Genomic DNA, 23,843 nt, shown 5'->3' with positions numbered 1-23,843 from the left:
GAAAATTGAATCAAACCCAAAGCTAACGGCTTCGCGAGGAGTAGTGGGACTGCCACTTGAATCAACTTCCACATTTTCTCTTGCAGAAAAATCGAACAAAAACGAAAACAACGTTTCAAATGGACCTTCTGCTAAGCCTTCTGCTACAATGGAATCGAACAGCAACGATACCGTCATGTATGTTGTATTACTGCATAAGACAAGTCATTCGATGGTGAACTGGCGGACAAACCATCGATTACCAAAAATAAATGAATGTATGTGCAGATCTATATGAACATCGAAAAGTATCGCACCGGAGCGATTCACGGCGGAAGCATACACGGTAGGATTTTACGAACAAATCAATCGCAGGATTTTCAAAAGAAGCTCTTTCCTGTAAAACCTGCGTTGAACGGATGTTGGAACTGAAAATAGTACTAAAATCACATAAAGTAAAACAAAACTTCGGATTTGGTGGATGACCTGTAAGAATATATGCTGCGCACATTCTAATGAAGCAACTGGGAACAACGAAGCAAACAAAATTTAAAACGGTAAGGGTTAATGGCACAATTTGAGGAGGAAGTTTGAGAAAGCAAGATTTGTGCAATGTTGTAGATCAGTGCTCTCCAACCTTTTTAGGATCGCGGACCACTTGGCTTGAAAATACATTTGCCGCGGCTCACATCTAATGAGTGCATACTTTTTTTAACTTTACTTAATGTTTTTGATCAAAAATACGATTAAATCTCATTTTAGATATGCTTGTTGAAAATTTTATAATGATTGTGTACTATAATCCATAGTATTAAGCTGTTCTTTTTCAAAAATAATTCTTTCGTGGACCACGTCTGTTAACGCAACGGACCACAGGTTGGAGACCACTGATGTAGATGATGTATGCAGATCATATTAGTCTTTGCGAATCGTTCACGATAATTAGTCCTGGTTTTAATAATGAACTTGATTATTTACTTTCTGGTTGCTTATCATTGCGTTCCTAATAACTCGTTCAATACTTAAAAGTCGGAGTATCCTTATGGTCTACGAAGGAAAACATGAACTCGATTCGGAGTAAAACATCGACGTTGGGCGAAACGTCGAAGAAACAGCAGCTACATGTATGAACCCTTCAAATTTAGTAACTTTATCAAATGTATGCTTATATTAGTATAGATTAGTGTGGGACATTACATGAAAACTTACCAGACGGCTTAAGCTTTTTTAAAATTTTTCTATTAGCCTTCGAAGGCGAATTGATTAGCTGGTAGTCAGTTTTGTTGAAATGTGCTGAACATAAAATGCTGCTTATCGATGGCACCCAAGCTTCCTCTCGTTGACAAAATTCTACCCATTTGCGTAACAGCGTTGGGTCTGTTGGAAATTTATGAAAAATTACATCCAGACCCATTTTTTTCACTATGTAGCGGCTGTGTTGGCAAAAGGATGCAGCGCAGGTTGACATGATGCACACTGAAATAGCAAACATAAATTAGGCTTGTTGCAGTAAAACACATAATAATCAAAAATTTACCTTTTTAGAAAGCCGTGTGATGTACTTAGATCAATATAAACGATATGCTTTGTACAAATTTAGTGATTTTTCACAACTCTATTGCGCGACACAGATTTACAATGTTTGTTTCTACACGAGTCCACATCCACATGCCGTAGGTCTGAGAACATAAACAACCTCTTACCGAACTGTCAAAATTTTCCCACAGCTGCTTGTCAATTTACACTGGATGCTTCAACCTCTATCCTCAACTAACCTTGGTAACAAGTAATAAATAAATTGTGAAGTCTTCGCGCATTTACAATGACTGATGGAAGCTTAGAAATGTGTATTTTAAAGTTTCTTCCATTTCAATCTTTCATTCACAACGATTTTTGGCACAAGTATGTCGATATTAAAATAGACATCGATCGTTTAAATGAAACAGGTCGAACAATTATCGGTACTATAGCCTTGAGAAAGAATAAGGTCCCAATGGTAGAAGTGACATGCAGTTCTCTCAACACGTAAGAAGAATTTTACTTCTAAATGCTTGAAATGGAGCTTACCGATCCAATATTTTTCAGAAAATACGAAGATGACTCGGTTTTAGGATTCCGATGCAAAGGAATTTTGTTAAATCATAATACGTTAGAGACTTTTAAGAATTGTGATAAAAAAGCACTTCTTAAAATAGAAGCCATTAAGTTATACAGTGATCTGCTGAATCAGGAATCAATACAGAGCAGCTCAGATTTAGTGAAATTTTGTTTGCTTTCATTTGCTGTAAGTGCAGTATATTGCTCTCTGATATCGATGTGTAATAAGTTTAACAACGAGTTATCTACAAAACCCTTGTTATCTCTTAGGATCTAAAAAAATATAAATTCTACCACTGGTTTGCGTTTCCTGCACCTACGGAACTGATATTCAAGTATGATGATGAAAAAACTATCACATCAATCTCAGAAGAAAGACTTCGATCGTGCATCGTTCAGTTTCTGTATCGAAAACCTACACCAAATGAACCTTTTTTTATTTATCATGTCAATGAAGGGATCAAACTAATCTCAGAGTATATCCAACATCACAATAAATTAGCGAACTTTCGTGAACAGGATTTAAATAATTTATATTTTTGTTGCTATGACCCATCGGGTCAAAACATCTCTTCACCTCCCGGTTGGCAATTAAGACAATTTCTAACGTATCTCGTGATAACAAGGTATTGTATTTTTTGTTTCATTAACTATCATATGTAATTATACCAGTAGCCCTGAATATCTATGTTTATTATTATTATTTACATAGTCCTGCCCTTGCGGAACAAGGAATAAAATGTATTCGAATAACTGGCGGCACTGCATCTGAACTTCAATTTAGTGAAATGAGAATATTTCTACCAAAACATGTGTCGAACGTAAACAGCCTGTCATCTTGGGTAGGTTGGGAATCAGATGAAAGTGGAAAATATCTTCCACGCTTAACAACTTTGAATAACAGCATGTCTCCGAAAAGGTAAGCATTTGAACATTCATGAACTCAAATATAAAAGCTAAATACCAACAATGATGTTTTCAGACTCGCAGAGAATGCTATAAACCTAAATTTGAAGCTTATGAAATGGCGTCTAGTCCCTTCAATTAATCTTAACGCTATCAGTCGTACTAAATGCCTTCTACTAGGTGCTGGAACGTTGGGATGTAATGTTGCTAGGTCTTTATTGGTAAGTCATTATTAATTATTTGTTATTGGTTATTTATTAATTTACATTCAACGAAACGCGAGGGGCCTTCTTGAAGCGAATTCTTTTACATACTTTGCATTAAAGCCACATTTCAATCATCGATTTGTCACGTTTAGTGTTAGGAAAAATAATCAACACGTAGAAGGTCGTACGGCACGAATACAATTTAACAAACGCATCGCGCGATATGTGAGGCCGCAAATACCATATCTGCGGACGCGTTCAAACGTGTATAACAGTTCCACAGAGATATCCCAACCTGCTGCGCAATAGTGATGGGTAAATACAATTTTTTTCCGGAGTCGGATTGATCCGACTCCGGCACCCCTCGGACTCGGACTCGGAGTTGCTCCGGACTGTTTGGGGGGGGGGGGGGAGGGGGGGGGTGCGAACGGGAAAACCCCCGGACTCATCGACTCCGAGTCCGGATCACTCCGGATCACTCCGGATCACTCCGGATCCGGAATGACTGTCCATTATCGTTTAGACAATTCTTGATGAGTTCATTGACTTTCAAGTCGTACATCTAATATGTACGAAAACTGATCCGGACTGATCCGGAGTGATCCGGAGTGATCCGGAGTAATCCGGAGTGATCCGGATTGATCCGGACTGATCCGGAGTAATCCGGAGTGATCCGGACTGATCCGGACTGATCCGGAGTCGAATCCAGTTATGATCCGGAGCCGGAGTCATATTTTGCGCACCGGAGTCGGAGTTGATCCATGACTCCGCTCCGGATTACCCATCACTACTGCGCAACGCGATCGAAAACTTCTCAAACTCAAACTGCAAACATATTTCACAGCCCATGGCTGTGAAATATTACGCATTCAAAATTGTTGCAAATTTATAAATGAAATATTTCAAAATTTTCAGCGCTGAAATTTTTGGGTTGATAGGGTAACTGTACCAGTTACCAGTTATCAACTGGTTGATAAACTATCATAGCATGTTACAATATTTTTTATTTGCCGGTTCAAAGCCCTTTTTCATAAATATTCGTGAAAATGCAAACATTGATTTTGCTCCTATTTTCGGCAGTTTGTTCCTATTTTCGGCAGGCTGTGTTCCTATTTTCGGCAGCGCGAATACGGGTCAGGAAATGTTTGTATCAATGTGAATATGTACAAAAAAATGTTTAAAGCAATTTAACACTCTTACTTTCCTAACATTGGTGTTAAAAAGCACTTTAATTATTAATTTTATGTTGCTTATTTTGGCCCGTTTTGACAGCCATTTTGATGCGACGTTTAAACAGAGCAGCCATTGACAGTTTGATGGTTATAGCGTACGGTGCGAACTGGCTTACAAATATTTATTTTTCTCTTAAGTTAGTGCATTTTTTGTCGTAAAATTGGTGATATTTGGTACAAGAAAGGTCATATTATGTATCGACATACGCATTGTAGTGTTCTGATCAATTTTAAAAGGAATATTCAGCCAAATTCAAAGTGTGTTATTGTTCCGAGTTTCGACAGGAGCCCACAACATTGAGCTGTCAAAAATGAACATTTACTGTGTACCTATTTTCGGCAGCATTTACAGTGAAAAATAAACTGTTTATCGTGATTTTAAAATTCCGAACAAGTTAGAATAAATTAAATAAGCATAAAATCTTTAATATACACCACTTTTTCATTGTTTTACTGTTCTGATTCTCTTAATCACAAAACCTGCCGAACGATTGGCTGACAGCAAAGCTGCCGAAAAAAAGCACAATTTATTTGATATTTTGGAAAATACGTAATTAAATGGTGTTAAACTTCGTATGTGAATATCAAATAAGTACACTTTCTCTACAAAATTGTATTTTGTGAAATTTTTTACCGCATTTGTGCAGAATTTCACGTTTTTAGCTACCCTGCCGAAAATAGGTACACTGCCGAAAACTGGTACAGTTATCCTATATTTCTTCGATCGGAATCCAAGCGTTTTCCCTGACATTTCTGCTCACTTTTTCGATCGCTTTTGGCGGAAAGCGATCGAAAATCCGCCCGCTGCGCAAAGCGACAGAAGAAATCATGCCGTTTGGAGAATTTTATCATGCCATCTTTTTCCCTCCAACGGCAAATTTGTCAAGCAGCTCGTCGAGCTACCCGTCCCTGGCTCCGCCTCATACCCCTCGCCTGAGCGCGCTGTCCAAAGTGGGTATAGGGATTAGGTGGGCTTATAGGTTTGGCGGGAAGGCCATATTGGACGAACGAATGACAGGAGGGGATTCGATTGTGATACGTAGTTTTTCACCTACACTACGACACATCAACCAAAACAGCCATTGGAATTCACACGCATACATCAACAAATGATCGAATACCCTCCTGTCATTTCGTTTTCATTTTTCTACAACACGGCAGTCAAATTGTTCGGGATAAGCCCACCTGTATAATGAACCCACTTTGGCGCTGTCGATGGTTTGGATGTGTTGGTGCGTCAGACCAAGGTGTTATAAATGACAAGGTGAAGTTGTTCAGAGCAGAATGACATTTCTCGACTTGACATATCTCTTCCGGGGGCTCCGGTATAAAAATCGGGGAGGGCTGGTGCGGGGTAATGAAATTTGTATGCAGAGAGTGACAGATGTCCCCCACAATGTCGCCCAGCAAAAGCGATAAAAATCAACCTTCTAAATACATTATCCTTGCTCCAACCAAGGTGTGTTTATTAAGGAGGTGAATTGTTAGCCCGTTTTCCGGGCGCCATCATTGAGTATTGTTATGTCAAATCGCATACAATTTTCTATACCCCCCTCCAGCCCTCCCCGATTTTAATATCGGAGCCCTCAGTATTGTTATGTCAAGTCATGAAATGTCAATTTGCTCTGAAGCACTTCACCTCCTAATATCCATACACCTTGGCTCCAACGGCAAATATGTCAAGCAGCTCGTCGAGCTACCCGTCCCTGGCTCCGCCTCCAAGGTGGATTTAAAAATATCAGGTGGTGGACTCTAGTGCATTTTGACAATTCGTCGCTTGACGTAAGGTCCCCAGGATTCAAACTTTGTTTACATTTATTAAATTTGTTCATATAATTTATCTCCCCAATTTTTTCGATTAAATATTCTTTAAAAATATATTTTGCACTTTGCGAGTTCTTATTAAACATTAGAACATGGATTAAAGTGTGTTATTTTGTTTTATTCCGTGAATTTATTCCATAATTCATTGTGTTTTCGACATTTTTGGAGATAAAAATTAAGAAAACCATTATTTTTTTCAATTTTCACATTGATTCTTTATTATCGACGAGCCGCATGGACAATTTACGCGAGATTAGAACTCTTACTCACATGATTTTTAATTTCGTACAAAAACAAATCATCAAATCTTTTGTTAATATATCTCATTTTTTCGATAAAATCAATAGAAACACAAAATTGCACGTAGTAACAAAGAAATCTGTTCTATTTGCTAAGCTTTGTGTGCGGAAACCAATGGTTAACGGTTTTAAAATGACGTAAAGTCCCTCAACTATGGCGACCCCCAAAGGCCCTAATCCACCACCTGATATAATTAATCCACCTTGCTCCGCCTCATACCCCTCGCCTGAGCGCGCTGTCGATGGTTTGGATGTGTTGGTGCGTCAGACGGCCAATCGCTGTTAGCCGTCGTCCGTGCTTTTTCCCTCCATAGCGCCATCTCTTTCTCGCGTGTGGTCAATGCTCGCGAGCTGTTGTGGCGCCTAAAAATGCCGTTAGAAAACATTGCGGCGATGAAGTTGCATTTTCACAGTTGCATGAGTTCAATTGCTGCAATGTAAAAATAACTACGGAATCGCTAGCGCACGATGGAGGGTTTGCTGTGCAACGCGCTGAACCCTAATTCGCATTAACACGTTCATCCCGGCGCTGATTTTCATCAACTTTCCTTTCCGCCAGCACCTAGAATGCAGGCTGGAAAGTTCACTGGCAGTCCCTGGGGCCTGCCATCGATCTGAACGTGTTAAGCATTAAGCATAACTTTTTTACGCTAAGCTTTTGCTTTCGTATGTTGTAGATTACACAGATATGCTGTGCCGTCTGCGCAAGGGTATGAGCGTGCGTGTGTGTGCACAACTGTCGCCAAATGTGTTTTCTTCCGGAACGTTATGATCCATCGGTCAAAGAAAGGAAGGTGTTCATGAAAGGCGGAAAGACGAATTGAGGCCCCTGTAAATGGTAACTAATGACCGGGAGGAGGGGGTAGTGCAGCGGCACGAAATAAAATAAACCTCAATACACCGATAACACTTTGAATCCCAATCCAGCTTCTCCCACAGCGTCTCAAGCCGCCACACACAAATTAATAAATGCTAACACCCACCAATAACAATACACAACCGCAATGCACATATAAGCATCAACGCATACACCACAACACCCAATCAGCTGGCGGCGGAAGGCACGGGCAGAAGCTCAAATAAGGCAAGGCAGGGTGAGGGAGGGAGAAGAAGCGGACGAGAAAATTGGCGGCAACATTTTTGAATTTTTTGACCGTTTTTTTTTTGCTCCGCCGCCATAAATAGTTTGTCCATTTCGCCAACAGATGGCGCGCTAAACCTGCGCAGGCCTGGCGCAGGAATCGCTGAAGTCCCGCGCGGGAGACCAGCCAAAATCTGCGCTGGCCAGCGCAGGCGGCTTTGGTACATTTCCTGCGCAGGAAACTGGTCGATTTTGCGCAGCGGGATGCGGTGATACTCATATGCATTGCGGTTGTGTATTGTTGTTATTGGTGGGTGTTAGCATTTATTAATTTGTGTGTGGCCTTGAGACGATGCGGGAGAAGCTGGATTGGGATTCAAAGTGTTATCGGTGTATTGATGGTTTATTTTATTTCGTGCCGCTGCTGATGAGACCATTCGATGCCCCTGCCAGTTGAGGGTGAAGAAGTCTATTTAAAACAAGCGTAGGAGAACGGCTAAGACTAATCTAATATTTTTTAATTTGAACATGTTTGATGCTTCAACGACCTTCTAAGCATCATGTAGCACAGTGTATAGTGGCAATAAAATATTTTTTTTAATGTGCCGAAATCTGTCTCGCGTTTTCGGGTCTCGTCACACACACGCACACACACAGCGCGGGGAAAGTGACCGTTCACTCTATCATGTCGCGATTCCCCACCCTGCCCGGCGCTAGGGATGAGGATGAGCTATATGATAGCTGATGATTGCGGAAGGGGAGGGGGGGTTTGGTGGAGGGTGCGTGCTTGCGTGCGCGCGTTCGTAGGTGCGTTCTCGCGTGCGCGCGTTCGTAGGTGCCTCAACGCGTGCGCGCGCGCGTGTCTGTGTGTGTGTGTGAGAGTTTGCGCGCGCGTGTTTGTGTGTGTGCGTGCGTTTGGAAACCCTAAAACTATTTGATTCTGATGCGTACATTTTCATCCGCTGCGGCTACAACGTCCATGCATTTTCGATCTCGCTACCTGAGAGACAACACAACCATTGGCATTGGCATCTTTGCGATTGGCTCTGCTGTTGGGGGTATTAAAAAACACTCGATCTAAACAAACGTGCGTGTGATATGTTGCACATTTATTTCTAATTCAGCTAGCGGGCGCAAGTGGCAACAACATTTTGAATTGAATCCATACAAAAGAGGATTCTGGATTTGTTTATTACGGTTCGCGTATGGTGCTGCACTTGTCCATCCAGAATTTGGTGGCTTGTTGGTTTGGAGTAGTTATCATGACGCCGATTGACCAGCAATGCCTTGGAATGGGTTCGGATGGGTAGGTTCATGTTTTGGTCGAGTGCATTCCGTGTATTCCGGCAGCAACAAAGTCAAGACAAACTCTTACCCGGGTGTGGACTGCTATGCTTAGTTATTTTTATTATTATTATTATTATTATTATTATTATTATTATTGGCGTAAAAGCCAACGCGATCATGCCGGCCTTTTCAGGACTTGAGTACCACGTAGCCGGATAGTCACCTCTTGCTCCGGCGGACGGTACATACGCGATTAGAACCCACGACGGGCATGCAGATGTGCGGAATGATGGCGGTACCGCGGGCCCGCTCCTATCCAGTGTGCAACTTGCATACTGCCACACTGTCTCCTGCCCGGTGCATACGCAGCAGGCAGAGGGAAGGAAGCATCTCCGCAGTAAAAAAACATCTAAAGGTGGATCTAAAGGTAGGCTGACTAGGCGGTCATCGAAGATCTCTAGTCTGTAGTAGTGATGGGTAACCGGAATCGCACCCACGGCTCGGAATCGCTTCCGAGCATTGCTACTCCGGCTCCGATTCCGAAAAATTCAAATCGTCGATTCCGCCCGGAGCCGTCGGAGCCGTCCGGAGCCGTCCGGAGCCGTCGGAGCCGTCCGGAGCCGTCGGAGCCGTCCGGAGCCGTCGGAGCCGTCCGGAGCCGTCGGAGCCGTCGGAGCCGTCCGGAGCCGTCGGAGCCGTCCGGAGCCGTCGGAGCCGTCCGGAGCCGTCCGGAGCCGCTAGTCGGCAGCTGGAGCCGTCGGAGCCGTCGGAGCCGTCCGGAGCCGTTGGAGTCGTTGGAGCCGTCGGAGTCGTTGGAGCCGTTGGAGCTGTCCGGAATCGTTTGAGCCGTCGGAGCCGTTCGGAGCCGTCGGAGCCGTTGGAGCCGTCGGAGCCGCTAGTCGGCAGCTGGAGCCGGTCGGAGCCGTCGTAGCAGTTGGAGCCGACGGAGCCGGTTGGAGCCGTCCGGAGCCGACGGAGCCGACGGAGCCGTCCGGAGCCGGTCGGAACCGTCGTAGTCGTTGGAGCTGACAGAGCCGTCGTAGTCGATAGAGCCAACGGAACCGGTTGGAGACGTTGGGGTCGTCGGTGCCGTCGAAGTCGACGGAGCCAGTTCGAGCCGTAGGAGTCGTTGTAATAGTCGGAAGTCTTCTGAAGCGCTTTAATTTCCCGATATCAGCGATGATTTCATTTTAAAAAACAGCTAACGAGTAAAAAAATAGTCTTCTTCATTTATTGCTCTGAAGTTTTTTTGTAGTTTTTTTAAACAATAAAGTCAAAAACAATTGTTTGCTCCGTATATATAGGGAAAAATTATGAATCAATCTATTATTGATCTTTATTTTCATAAAAGATGGACGGATGATTGATAGTTATATTCTTTGTCTTGTCCATGTGCCATCATGTTATTCGGTAAAAAATAAGTGCGGCCTAAACCATACACGTTAGTCGATGTAAACATCCGTGCAAAACTGCCATAATTACACTCGTCTGCCTCGTTGTTTCGTATTTTATCAAACCCACCTCCCGTCATAGTTCTATTGCTCCTTGACCTCCTAATTTGATTCTTTTTTTTTCCTATATATATACGGAGCAAACAATTATTTTTGGCTTTATTTTTGAAAAAAAAAACACACAAAAAAACTTCATATCAATAAATGAAGAAGGCTCTTTTTTTACTCGTAAGCTGTTTTTTACAATAAAATTATCACTAATATCGAGAAATTAATGCGCTTCAGAATGCTTCCGACTATTACAACTACTCCGACGGCTCCGACGGCTCCGGACGGCTCCAACGGCTCCAACGGCTCCGACGGCTCCGCCGGCTCCGGACGGCTCCGGACGGCTCCGGACGGCTCCGGACGGTTTCGACGGCTCCAGACGGCTCCGACGGCTCCGGACGGCTCCGACGGCTCCGGACGGCTCCGACGGCTCCAACGGCTCCGACGGCTCCGGACGGCTCCGGCTGCCGACTAGCGGCTCCGGACGGCTCCGGACGGCTCCGGACGGCTCCGGACGGCTCCGGACGGCTCCGGACGGCTCCGGACGGCTCCGGACGGCTCCGAACGGCTCCGAACGGCTCCAGACGGCTCCGAGGTCGGAGTTTTGCACCTACCTTCCGGAACCGCTTCCAATTTTGGCGGAGTCATTCGGAAGCGATTCCGGATTTTTGTTGAATTTACCCATCACTAGTCTGTAGTATGCCGTATGTCTACAAGTGGACAGATTATTAGCGACAAGGGGACCCCCGGAAAGATGGTCTTTAGGGCTCCGTGGCTGGAGAACCATTTGCACCTCCCCTCCCCCCATGGCGACAACAATTTTAGGGCCTGTGACTTATGATCGTAGGGGTCCTATGGCCACCCCCCCCATCCGCTGGCAAATTAAGAATACTGTTCAATCTTCCAACAGCTGTGTGTCAGTACCCCCTCCTCAGGGGCCTCAATTCGTCTTTCCGCCTTTCATGAACACCTTCCTTTCTTTGACCGATGGATCATAACATTCCGGAAGAAACTACATTTGGCGACAGTTGTGCATACACACGCACACTCACAATCATGCGCAGGATGCTTAGCATATCTATGTAATCCACAACAAACGAAAGCAAAAGCTTAGTGTTAGAAACGTGTTAGAGCGAATAAGGGTTCTGCGCGTTGCACAGCAAACCCTCCATCGTGCGCTAGCGATTCCGTAGTTATTTTTACATTGCAGCAATTGAACTCATTGCGCTTTTTTTGGTTTGATTTGTGAAAATGCAACTTCATCGCCGCAATGTTTTCTAACGGCATTTTTAGGCGCCACAACAGCTCGCGAGCATTGACCACACGCGAGAAAGAGATGGCGCTATGGAGGGAAAAAGCACGGACGACGGCTGACAGCGATTGGCCGTCTGACGCACCAACACATCCAAACCATCGACAGCGCGCTCAGGCGAGGGGTATGAGGCGGAGCCAGGGACGGGTAGCTCGACGAGCTGCTCGACAAATTTGCCGTTGGAGAGAAAAGGAAGGCATGATAAAATTCTCAGAACTCCATGATTTCTTCCGTCGCTTTGAGCAGCGGGACCACACACACACGCGACGACTCACTCACGCTTACGTTCTCTGTTCTGCCCCCCCTCCCCCTCACTCGCCCCACAGATCTATTTTTAGATCATCACACTTTCATCGACGGCGGTCGATGGTGACGATGTGTGTCGTCGCGTGTGTGTTGTCGATTTGATCAGAAAAACTTTTTCTTTCACACCAAATCTCTGATTTGGAGTGTCGGCGTTCCGATTGAACCAACCCGACTTTGATCAGTGCGCGCGGTTAAAACGACCTTTTTTATTGTGTTGTACGTAGCGTGCGCGCCAAAATTGTAAGAGTGCGCGGAGAGTTAATGTGGTTTTTTGGGGGTGGGGGAGTGAGATACAGAGACAAATTTCGCTACACATTAACACGTTGTCTGCCACGTCAGCCACTATGTGGCTGACGGGTTTTTTTCCGATCGGGCCACGTCAGCCACATAGTGGCTGACACATTGCACATTGTAAAAGACGTATTGTATTGTATTGTATTTCTTAGTTGCGAGTCCGCCATATAATGGTTACACAAGCTTTAATAATAATAATAGTAGTAATAATAATAATATTAATGTAACGACTAAATGTTATACAAATCGTATTCGCTCTCTAAATTGTCGTGTTACAAGAGATAAATTTGCACGTATTTGATCAGTTCTTTCACAATGCTTTTCTTTCACGGTTATTATTTCTTAAAAAAATGATTAAAATATCAAAATGAGTTTCTATTATGTTTTCATAAATAAATGAGCATGAGAATGAACAAAAATTATAAGATCTTGGAGTTCATTTATTCATCCTTTACTTTTGATGCACAATCTTAAAACACTCATCACAAAGTTGAGGTTGATCGGGACAGCTTGTACAATACGTAAACGTAGAATGAAATTCCATGGAATTTAGCCCAACAAACGACATTGTGGAGCGACTGAGAGAACAAAGAGAATTGGTGAATTTGATTTAAAAGAGGAAAAATGCAAAAGTAAATACAATCGTTTCAAAGAGTGATTCCGTGGCCTGACGGGGCAGTTCAGTGGGCATGTATGGTGGCAGACAACGTGTTAACACATACATTCTCACTGCACGGGTTGAACTGCGAATGCTCAGTTCTGAGAGAATATACTCGAGCGCTCGCGCATGAGTGTAAGCAAGCGCGGCATAGAGGATAGAGGAAGACAAACGATTATTTTGCTCCAAGCTTTCTACTTTTGTCCCGTTGGGTATATGAGACAATGCCCGCACAACAAAATCGAGCAGGTGAACGCATTTTTGAAGTCGTCCCGAATTCACCTATGTCGGATCAACGGCCAGTTCCGACAATAGCATGGATGAGTTGCGAGCAAGGACGCTGGCTGGCAACCGGTCATTCTTCTTCTTCTTCTATTTGGCATAACGTCTAACAAGGACATGTCGGCCTGTACAGACTTTCGAGACTAAATTCATTATCACGCAGCCGGATAGTCAATCCTTGTTTCGGGGGAATGGTCCATTCCAGGCTTGAACCCCTGACGGGCATGTTATTGAGTCGTTGGAGTTGACGACTGTACCACGGGACCGCCTCATTACCGGTTATTATACTGCCTGAAAAATCAGTCCACCACAATGAACCTGTCGCAACGGACGAAGCAGGGATTATATAGCACCTATATAGTACCAGTACTCACATACGCCTCTGAGACATGGACACTGTCCAAATCTGACGAAACGCTCTTAGCCGCGTTCGAGATGAAGATGCTCAGCAGGATACTTGGCCCCGTATATGTGGAAGGACAATGGAGGAGCCGCTATAATGACGAGCTATACGAGATGTACGGCGACCTCACTGTCGTACAGCGTATAAAGCTCGCCAGGCTCCGGTGGGCTGGCCATGTTGTACGCATGGAAACGGACGACCCAGCCCGTAAAGTCTTTTTAGGCCGTCCGCAAGGACAGAGGAGGCGTGGTAGGCCCAAATTGAGGTGGCAAGATGGCGTGGAGGCGTCCGCCATTAAGGCCAGGATAACGGACTGGCAGACGAAGGCGCGAGACCGTGAGCGGTTTCGGACACTCCTGAGGCAGGCCAAGACCGCAAAGCGGTTGTAGCGCCGGATAAGTAAGTAAGTATATGTAAATAACACATCCGTAGGTCCGCTGATGTTGCCACCATCAGTTTGGTCTTTGCCTCGTTTATCTGCAATCCGAGGTTCTCTGCCGCCTGCTCAATCCCTTGGTAGGCTTCTGCTACATAGGAGAGCCGCATACCAATGATGTCTATATCATCAGCGTATGCCAGGATATGGGTTGACTTATAGAAGATGGTTCCCGTAGTCTCCACCCTCGAGTCGCGGATGGCCCTCTCTAGCGCCAGGTTGAATAGGAGACAGGCAAGCCCGTCCCCCTGGCGCAGACCCTTGGTGGTAGCAAAAGGTCCTGAGAGTTTTCCATCCACCCTCACCTGGCATGTGACGTTGGTCATAGTCATTCTAACTAGCCTTATCAGTTTTACCGGGATTCCAAGTTATTTACATATATTAGATAAGTATTTGCAATTCCGGTAAGAATACATGAAAATTAAGAAAAAAAAAAACTGGGAAATGGGAAATAGGACAAAAATAGATACATTACCTTTTTTTCGTGTGCGATGTTGCAGTGCATCAAACCATCAAAATAATTAAAACTGATCCGTTAATTACAATTAAAACAATGTATTTATTTATTTCTTTAAAATATTGAAATTATTTTTAGGCTTGGGGCATTACTCACATTTCAATAGTCGATTGCGGACATATTTCCTTATCGAATCCGATTAGGCAATCTTTGTATCGGTACGAAGATACATTAAATGGAGGGAAACCAAAGGCTTCAACAGTTGCTGAAAGATTATTAGAAATTAATCCATCCGCGGTAAACTATTCACTTTTATATTTTTGACTTTAAATGTTTTTAAGTGAAAATTTAAAATTAACAATATTTATTTTTTGTAGAAAATTACCGGAATAAATTTGAAAATTCCCATGCCTGGACATCCCGTTGGACAAGGAAACGAAGTAAATGAGACAAGAGAGATATTGACCAAGCTTATAAATCTCATACAACAACATGATGTTATTTACTTACTGACGGATTCGCGTGAAAGTCGTTGGTTACCAACAATGCTTGGTCGGTTTTATAACAAGGTGAATCATTTAATAATATATATGTACGCGATATATATATGTATATATATGTATACATATATATATATATATATATATATATATATATATATATATATATATATATATATATATATATATTCCTTTCCTTTTTTGTATGACACAGATTGTTATGAATGCAGCTCTCGGATTCGATTCTTACCTTGTTATGCGACATGGATTTCAAACAAACAACATCATGGAAGCAGAAGGCGATACTAATCTCTCGTCGACAGTTATTGCAGGATTTCATAAGATCAACTGCTGTGATTTAGGATGTTACTTTTGTAATGACATTGTTGCTCCTGGGAATGTATGTGTATTTGTATATGTTATTCCCGATTGCTTTTGTATAGGGTGCATGTTTTTTATGCTTTTTCTTTTATTATCAGTCAATGAAGGATCGTACATTAGATCAACAGTGCACTGTTACGAGACCAGGTGTATCGAGTATGGCTTCAGCATTAGCAGTAGAATTGATGATATCAATCATTCAACATGGGTAAGTAAAAAGACATTTATTTCAGTCTAATCGATGTGTTTCAAGAATGGCTTCAGTATTAGCACAATAATTCTTGATATCGCTCATTCAACATCGGGATATCGAACATTGTTTATTTTTAATTTCTCCATTTTTTTTGAGCAACTCGTGGCTTCGAGAATCGGTCTAAATTAGTTGCATTTGAACCGTTCTGTACAAACGGTGTTCAGGTTGTTTTGCATACTTTGCTGATTTTTATTTACTGGTAATGTTTATATGTGTTTTCATTGTTTTTTTTTTATTCAGTAGGAACGGCTACGGCTGTATTGCTTAACGCTCCATAGTTATGTGAAACTGAAACTAAAAAAATCAAAATGTTAATGAAAGCCAAGTCCATCACTGGTTTAGGCAGGCCTTCACCGACAACGGCTGTTATGCCAAAGAAGAAGAAGAATATGTGCGATATAAAATTTGTGTATGCTAGTTAATTTGGCCCGGTTACAGAATTCTTCTTCATCTTCTTTGGCACAACAACCGTTGCCGGTCAAGGCCTGCCTCTACCCACTAGTGAAAATGAGCTTTTCTTTCAGTGACTTATTGTTACCATAGCAGGAGAGTCAGTCCTAGGTACCCCTACCCATACCAAGACACGGTGTATTCAGGGCTTGATCCCATGACGGCTACAGGATTAAACAATGTAATTTTAGGTATATTTAATAGCTTAAGAATGCACACAAAGGTCTTTTTAAGACAACGCAAATCGTAAGTGCCTCTTACGCTTTGTTTGTATTAGCTTTTTCGAACCAATCAAACCCTTAGAATTCCATTCCAGCAGGTGATAGAAAACTCATCCATCGAACCCATCATACCGTCAACTCCATACAATTTTGACCGGAGTTCGATGGGTAGCTGAAGATTTTTCTGAGACTGAAGATTGTCATGTGTAATAGCTGGTTGGATACAGAAATTGGTTCAGAACCCATACCGATTCTAGTACTGTTGTCGAATCCATATCCTTCTTGCAACTTTTAAATAACCCGCATTCAATTCGACACTAATTCCAGGTCTTATAGTTGATCAATAACTTACATAGGCCATCTCGAACCCATACCTGCCATGAACCTTATCCTGATCCCCTTTTCCATCCATGGTTTTCTGAGTATGGTTACTAGGATCATTTCAAGCACATTGCATCAAATTTATGAAATACAGAAAGCAGGCAAATTTCACCCTAACAACGAAAAGAAAAAGGGAAAATTCAATCTAGAGCGTAGGGTGCATATTCGAGAGTTGGTGGAATAATGCTCACAGAACATGGCGATGTGTGACAACCCTTACATTTTCATAGCCAAAAGTAAGCGACTTCAATAAAAAAAACGTGTAAAAAATAATAATAATAAAAAATAGTCCGATATCTTGAAAAATCTCGGATAACCATCCCAAAATATAAAAGAAGGCTTGAAGCTTATGAGGGCCATTCATTTGCAAAATGACCACATAGTTTACCAACCATATGCATTATGGTGTTTAAATAAAATAATTATAGTGATTAGTCATTTTTGGTACATCATGTGCGTTTTAAGTATCTTAAGGTTAGAATACCAGTTCTGATGGTGTTGCAAAGCGTTTTCATGATTTTCTAAATATCGACATGGTTGCATCAGAATGGTCAAAGAATTTTGTAATGTTTTTGAAAAATGTTATGCAGAAAGTTGGTAAATGTTTTGGAACTTTTTCAATATTTTGGGCGATAAAAATCTAAAAAAAACAAAAAATATTTTTAATTTTTTAAAATAATGTTTTGCCTGTCAATACTAAATAACTGAACTCGATAGGAATCGACTTCATGTAAGGGTATGAAAGAAATAGTTACACTTTCGGGTTTAGTTTAGTCATTTAAAATTTCGATTTATAAAGATTCGCAAGAATATAAATAGATAGAACACATTGTTAACCTACAAACCCCGTCAATTGTGTACGTCAATACGTCAAACTATTTAACGTAATACGTTAAAAATACCTGCGACCTCTAGGCCCATTGCAATTGAATATCGTGTTCGTCTGCATTTCCTCTAAAACATTTACGGGCGCCTTTGTAGCGGTCTAAGAGAACATCGATGGTGAAGTGGGTGGTGGGAGGAAAAAAACATCGGACTAGGATTACATTCCTTAACTATGTATGTAACAGCAGCAAATATTTAGATTCTGCTAAAAAATCGTTGTTGAGCTTTTTATGTCGCTTTTGTTTGATCGGATCAGTTTTGAACCGTTTTTCACAAAATTGATTAGGCTCTCATGGCAATTTCAAAATAGTATTTGAAAAACTTTTTACATACTTTGATTTGCATTTTCAAACCCATCATTACTTGCGAAAAAAAAATTTGTGAAATTTTTTGCTATTCGAAAAAAAAATATTTTTTGATAATTACTCTTATAAAACTTATAAAACCTTCAAATAAGTTATAAAAACACTGTTTAAAAATCGTTCAAAAATGTATTTCTGTAAAACCTTTGTAGAATATGTTATTTATATTTTTGAACGGTTTTTAAATGCGTTATTTAGCACATAAAACCTGTTTTTCGAAGTGTCTTCATAGTTATGGTACGACCATAAATTTGTTTTTTCGTCATAAGTCATGTAAAAATGTGCTAAAAAAAATTGAAAAAATATACGAAGATGTGAAATAGTATTCTGCACAACTCATACATTCACTGTTTTTATCTATCTCTTATGGATTTTCTGCAAATCGCGAAAAACGACTGTCCATATAGTTGTGGTAGGCGCTGTATAAAAGTACGGTTGCCGCGCACCAGCCTCACCGAGAGCCCCTGCTGAGAGCTCCTGCTCGATCGGCTCGCTAATACACTCTAATCATGGGCTCGGCACACACTAAGCCTTGCGCTGCTTAGTGTGTGCGACAGTGTGCGTGACACACTGTCGTCCTCCTGGACGTTGACCGGTGGCAGCGCAACTGCCACGGCAAGTCCAGGGGTCTGCACGGCTGCCCTCAACATTTCCCCCTTTTAATACAGAAGAGCTCGAACCGACGCGGGGGTATTCCACTAATGGAATACCGGCGTGGTGACACTCTTATGGCTGATGCTGCTGAGATTTGGGGACCCCGATGTTGTCGCGCTGAGCAGCGGTTGCTGCTGTTTTCGGTCCTCACCGCGATGGCGATTAATCAGCGGTGATGCTGCTGCTGTGCCGCACCCTGGGACGGCGGCGATGGTGTGACGACGACAATGATGATGATGATGATAATGATGAAGATGATGATAATGCCGCGATGATCCTTGCCCCAGGGCAGCAACGATGTATTTTTTCGATGGTGGGCGGCAGTGATGAGATATGGCATGGTTCGTCGCCCTCCTGGGATACTTTAGCTGCAGCCGGGGAAAAATGCGTATCCCGTTGGAACGGGGCTGCAGCCAGGGCGGCATGACTCTTCGCCCTTCATTTATGCTGTGGCTGCAGCCCCGACTGCAATTGGCAATTGGCGACGCCCGTTCGACTGCAGCTGGGACGGCATGCTACCTGGGCCCCTCTGCATACTGTGGCTGTAGCCGAGGCGCAATTGACGACGCTGTGACGCAATGTTCGACTACAGCCAGTACGATATATGATCTCGCCCTACCGGACACTGTACTGCAGCCAGGGTGACATATGTCCTTACCATGGCATCTCGCCCGTCCGGTTACTTACTGTGCTGCTACTGCTACAGCTGGCGGAATGCGTTCGCGCCGATGTGGGGCTGCTGTGTTGCAGCCGATGCAACTTGTGCGTTGTCGTTCCTTATTGTACTGTCGAGGCGGAAAGGTACGTCGCCGTGGTGAGAGGCAGGGCTCGAGCCGCGGCGGAATTGCTGCCTCGCCGATGATATTGCTAAGCTCGAGCCGGGCGGTATTGCTCGTCGCCGATGGATCCTTGCCGTGCTGCTGCTGCAGCTGGGCGGAATGCGTTCTCGCCCGATGAAGCTGGGGCTTCAGCATGGGTGGATGTGACGCCCATCCGAAGATCCAGCAGCAAGGCGGAAAGCTGCCTCGCCTGTGGTGCTGCTGGCGTTGCTGAGGCTGCAGCCCAACGACTTTCCTTTGTCGCCGAGAGTGTGTGCTCGGCTGCCCATGTGGTCGCCAATGATGGGACGGCAGCCCGGGGCCTCGGTGTCTGCGGTGGCGGCGGCCCGATGTTCCGTGGTATCCCTAAGGCACCGGAAGCCGTGCCATCGCGACGCTGCAATGACGCTGCAGAGGCCAGACGTAACGCGATGGCTGCCGCGGGTTCTTTAGGATCCTCCTTGCGCAAGAGGATCCCATCCTCGTCGCCACTGTTATGTTCTCGTAGATTTATTCATTACTTTCATTTGATTTAATTTATTTCTACAAATGTCCGCCTCGAGGGCTTAACAATGTTTCTTAATTACTAAAGAAGGAATGAGGAAGAATGAAGTCGAGAACGGAAGAACACTTATTAACGTGCGTACTAAATAAAACACAAATGACACAAACAATAAACACTTTAAAATCACAAGTGCGGTGGCCGCGCACCAGCCGCACCGGGCGCCCCTGCCGAGAGCTCCAGCTCGATCGGCTCGCTAACACACTCTAATCGTGCGCTCGGCACACACTAAGGTGACACACTGTCGTCCTCCTGGACATGTGGCAGCGCAACTGCCACGGCAAGTCCAGGGGTCGGCACGGCTCCCAACAACAGTGACTAAACGAGCTTTGCGGTTATGACAGCCTAAAAAAGATCTCGACCTCTTTTTTTGTCTACTCAGCCGAATATTCCGTCATTTGGTCCGTCAAATTTGGTTGCCACGGACGGACGGACAGAAAAACTTAACACAGGATCGTCGCAGTAACGTTGCATTCCGTTAATGCGACGGTCATAGTGTGCGTGCCACTCGATTGTACAGGCAGGCATTTGATGATAGTAGCATGCGATTCGCAAGTGACGAAACGCGATTCGTAGCAAATGACACAAGAATCAGCTGTATCGCTGTAAACAGGTGTTAATTGGAGATGCAGTTGATGCAGTCAGCCCTTGTTTCGTCAAAGTTACAAAATAAAAATACATAAATACATGAATGTATTGTCCGTAGGGCAGTGCGCGCGGTTAAAACGACCTTTTGTATTGTGTTGTACGTAGCGTGCGCGTCAAAATTGTAAGAGTGTGCGAAGACCCTACGGACAAAGAGCGGGTAATTTTTATCATGGTGTGCGTAAAAACCTAGAATCAAGCCGATGGAAGATTTCGTAGGCTTAAAAAAAGGGGAGAGAATCGATACCACGGTTCTCTCCTGCTCCCATATAAAATACACGGTGCGCTCTCTCGGTTTCCGAGGTTCTTTCTCGGTTTCCGAGAATACTTTTAAAAGCTTTCCCCTACAAAGCTGAGCGGAGAACAAAACCGCCATGCGATTTCATATGACGCGGCGCTTAAAGTGTATTTTTGTGCTTCAGCGAAAGACACGTTGTAATTTTGCATTTAATGTCAAATTATGTCAAAAGAATTGTAGTTACCTTTGCAATTATCACATTTCAGTGGATAAGTGTATTCGCCTTGGGCAGGGATTCCACAATTGTGGCAAATCTGTGAGGTTTTGCATCTCAGCCTGGTATGACCATAATGAGCCCAATTAAGGCAAAGCATGAGTTTGGGATAATATGTAAGGAGAATCACTTGGTGTGGGCCAAGGCGGATAACATAGGGGACGCGGGTTGCAGCAATACGGAGGAGGAAAGAATTGGTAGGTATTATTTCGTTATTAATTTTGCGAGTAAAACGACGCACTTGAGTAACTTTTTGATCTTTCAAATTGTCAAGAACTTCTTCATCCGTCATGTTTTTAAGATCAGAAGAGAAAATCACGCAATGGACAATATTAAGGGGGGGGGGGGGGGTAGTGCGGGGTGTGATGTTGATAGGTGTTCCGGGTATGTCCTAATCCGGGAACTCGTACCAGGAGGGGGTTGAGCCCTCGCGGCAAGAGGAGGATTCGATATATTGTCGGTTCTCTCAGCACTGGCACTTGAAAAACGTCACTGTAACATTTTTTTCCACTATGTCCACTGCACCACAATACCACTTCACTTTTGAACAAAAATGTCTTATGAGAGTCCACCTAATGTCTAATGTCTTTAAACACACATTTCTTAAAAACTTACACTATGAGCATACACAAAACAAGTTATATCCTTGAGTCAGAACACTTTACGTAGCACTTTGAGAAAAGTGAACAGCGTAAAGTGCGGTAGGATAATTCTTATTTTTTTTTAGATTTTTAGTTTAACGTCTCGCTGTGAAAACAACGAACGACGTAAAAGGATATCTAAGTTTGTTTTTTCTCACACGCACTACACTGCAGCAACAAAATCCTGAAACACCAAACACGAACAACACTTTCCAGCGCTGCACTGTATGGACACAGGAAATTCTGCTCTGCACTGATCCTCAAATGAGATGAATTGTGCAACTTACATTAGAAAGTGACATGGTAAACCCTGTAGCAATTAAATGGTCTATTCGTCTGGTAGATAATACGGGATGAATGTGAAAATATTTAAGATAAATGCAGTAAATTCTCTCGAATCTAAAACTTCGCAAATCGAAAAACCGCTTTTATTTCACAGTCCCATCGGCTCTCAAATAAGAAAGCATTGACTGTTGTGTATTCCTATCTTTAAATATATCAAGAAAATAGTTAATAATACAATATATTTACGGAATAACATTGGTTTTTGTTATGCTAAACTACAAGGCCCTTGTCCAATGTATGTTTAAACGTGAAATAATAATTCATTAAAACCAATATTAGTTTAACAAATTTTTTTTATCGAAAAAAAGTTGTCCATAAAATACATGAACAAGTACAAAAACAAATAAAAAAGGTTTTAAATGAAAAGGTTTGTCAAGTGATGCATTATTAAAATGCTCTAGATTACACCACCTGATCTCCTTAACACTTTGACCGCCGGCCTGACGTCCGGCAAGAGAGCGATGAGAGCGACAGTTTCTCGTGCCATTGTTATCACTCTTTTGTTTCATTGCGATAAGCGGCGTAGCACATGTCGTTCTCGTTCTCACTTTTTTACCTCATTCGTTCTCAAGAGAATCACTGAGCGCAAGATGCAAAGCTGAACGGTGAGCAAAACCGTCATGCGAATTTATATGACACGGCGCTTAAAGTGTTAATGCGCTTTGCTAAACAACTTCACCTTGTCATGTTCATATCCCAATCTCAATCCAAATCCCAATCCGAATCCGAATACAATCGCAACAGAATCCTAATCCCAAACTAATTGCAATTTAATCCCAATCCCATACAAATCGAAATCAAATCCCAATCGCAATGGAATCTTTTACAAACGGGTCCGATCGAATCTTTTTAGGGATTAAAAATTTTGAATCTTCCGAATCCTGAATCTCATAACACTAGTAGGGGAAACGTTGCTTCTAAAATTTCCTCTCTCTCCCGCGTTGTGTGTCTTAAAACGCGTTGAGTCTTGTTCACTTCCGGAGCGAACGTTTTGGGCGTGAACAGTGACTGTATAATTTATTGTGCTCTATAATTTATTTTTACCTTCAATGACGATATAAACCTTTTGTTTTTTAGGGATGCGCCAGCATACTATCGGACACCAAAATCTGATCCACATGCTCAACAACAAGAGCCAGAAGGATTGCTTGGAATAATTCCGCATTCAATACGTGGCAACATTTCTACGCTACAATCAATGGTTACAGCTACGGCACGTTATACAAACTGTGTGGCATGTTCATCTTTAGTTCTCGAGCGCTATGCCACCAGTGGGCAGGATTTTATTATAAACGTTTTAAATGGATCAGAATCGCTCGAAGCTATAGTGGGATTACACAAATTAATATCTAGCATCCATGAAGTCAATATGAAGGTAAATTGGAATATAGCATTAAAAATAAAATAATTCATTGAAATGTTTCATAAAAATACATTATGTATGTTTTAGGATACGCTTGACCTCGGTAGCGACTTTTCTGATGATTACTAATATTTTTTCCGAATAAATGTATCCAACATTATTTGTAACGAAATGGAAAATTTTGAATTGGGGTTTAATCCGAAAAAAAAAAAAATACAAATGAGTCTTCTATATAATTGTTCTATCGTAACAATATATGTCATCGCTCTCTCTTGTTGGCTTGCTCACGGTAGAGCACGAATTGTGACGTGG

At 42.8% G+C, this 23,843-nt stretch overlaps 1 protein-coding gene across 3 annotated transcripts; it reads left to right on the top strand.

Annotated features, from left to right (window-relative positions):
* Positions 1 to 1,758: 1,758 nt before the first annotated feature.
* On the top strand, positions 1,759 to 23,703 carry LOC4578408 (ubiquitin-like modifier-activating enzyme atg7). Of its 3 annotated transcripts, XM_061655614.1 has the most exons (11): positions 1,759 to 2,004; positions 2,065 to 2,263; positions 2,347 to 2,702; positions 2,789 to 2,995; positions 3,059 to 3,203; positions 14,697 to 14,855; positions 14,936 to 15,127; positions 15,273 to 15,458; positions 15,538 to 15,647; positions 23,246 to 23,543; positions 23,619 to 23,703. In XM_061655614.1, exons 1-11 carry the CDS (start codon positions 1,802 to 1,804, stop codon positions 23,658 to 23,660), a joined length of 2,097 nt encoding a protein of 698 aa, XP_061511598.1. In that variant the 5' UTR covers positions 1,759 to 1,801; the 3' UTR covers positions 23,661 to 23,703. The 3 variants fall into 3 exon arrangements, with proteins under 3 accessions (XP_061511598.1, XP_061511600.1, XP_061511599.1); XM_061655616.1 differs by lacking the exon at positions 2,065 to 2,263 and having other exon boundaries at positions 1,759 to 1,881; positions 2,673 to 2,702; XM_061655615.1 differs by lacking the exon at positions 2,065 to 2,263 and having other exon boundaries at positions 2,673 to 2,702.
* Positions 23,704 to 23,843: the final 140 nt, after the last annotated feature.

Source organism: Anopheles gambiae, chromosome 3, assembly GCF_943734735.2.
Source record: "Anopheles gambiae chromosome 3, idAnoGambNW_F1_1, whole genome shotgun sequence".
Lineage (NCBI taxonomy): Eukaryota > Metazoa > Arthropoda > Insecta > Diptera > Culicidae > Anopheles > Anopheles gambiae.
This window is presented reverse-complemented; position numbering and strand designations above follow the sequence as displayed.

What these genes read in the sequence shown, in the direction of transcription:
- LOC4578408 (XM_061655614.1), top strand. Translation starts at nt 1,802, where the DNA reads ATGACTGATGGAAGCTTAGAAATGTGTATTTTAAAGTTTCTTCCATTT. An exon ending in ACATGCAGTTCTCTCAACAC is followed by an intron (nt 2,005 to 2,064) that starts GTAAGAAGAATT and finishes AATATTTTTCAG; the next exon opens with AAAATACGAAGATGACTCGG. An exon ending in TCCATGAAGTCAATATGAAG is followed by an intron (nt 23,544 to 23,618) that starts GTAAATTGGAAT and finishes TGTATGTTTTAG; the next exon opens with GATACGCTTGACCTCGGTAG.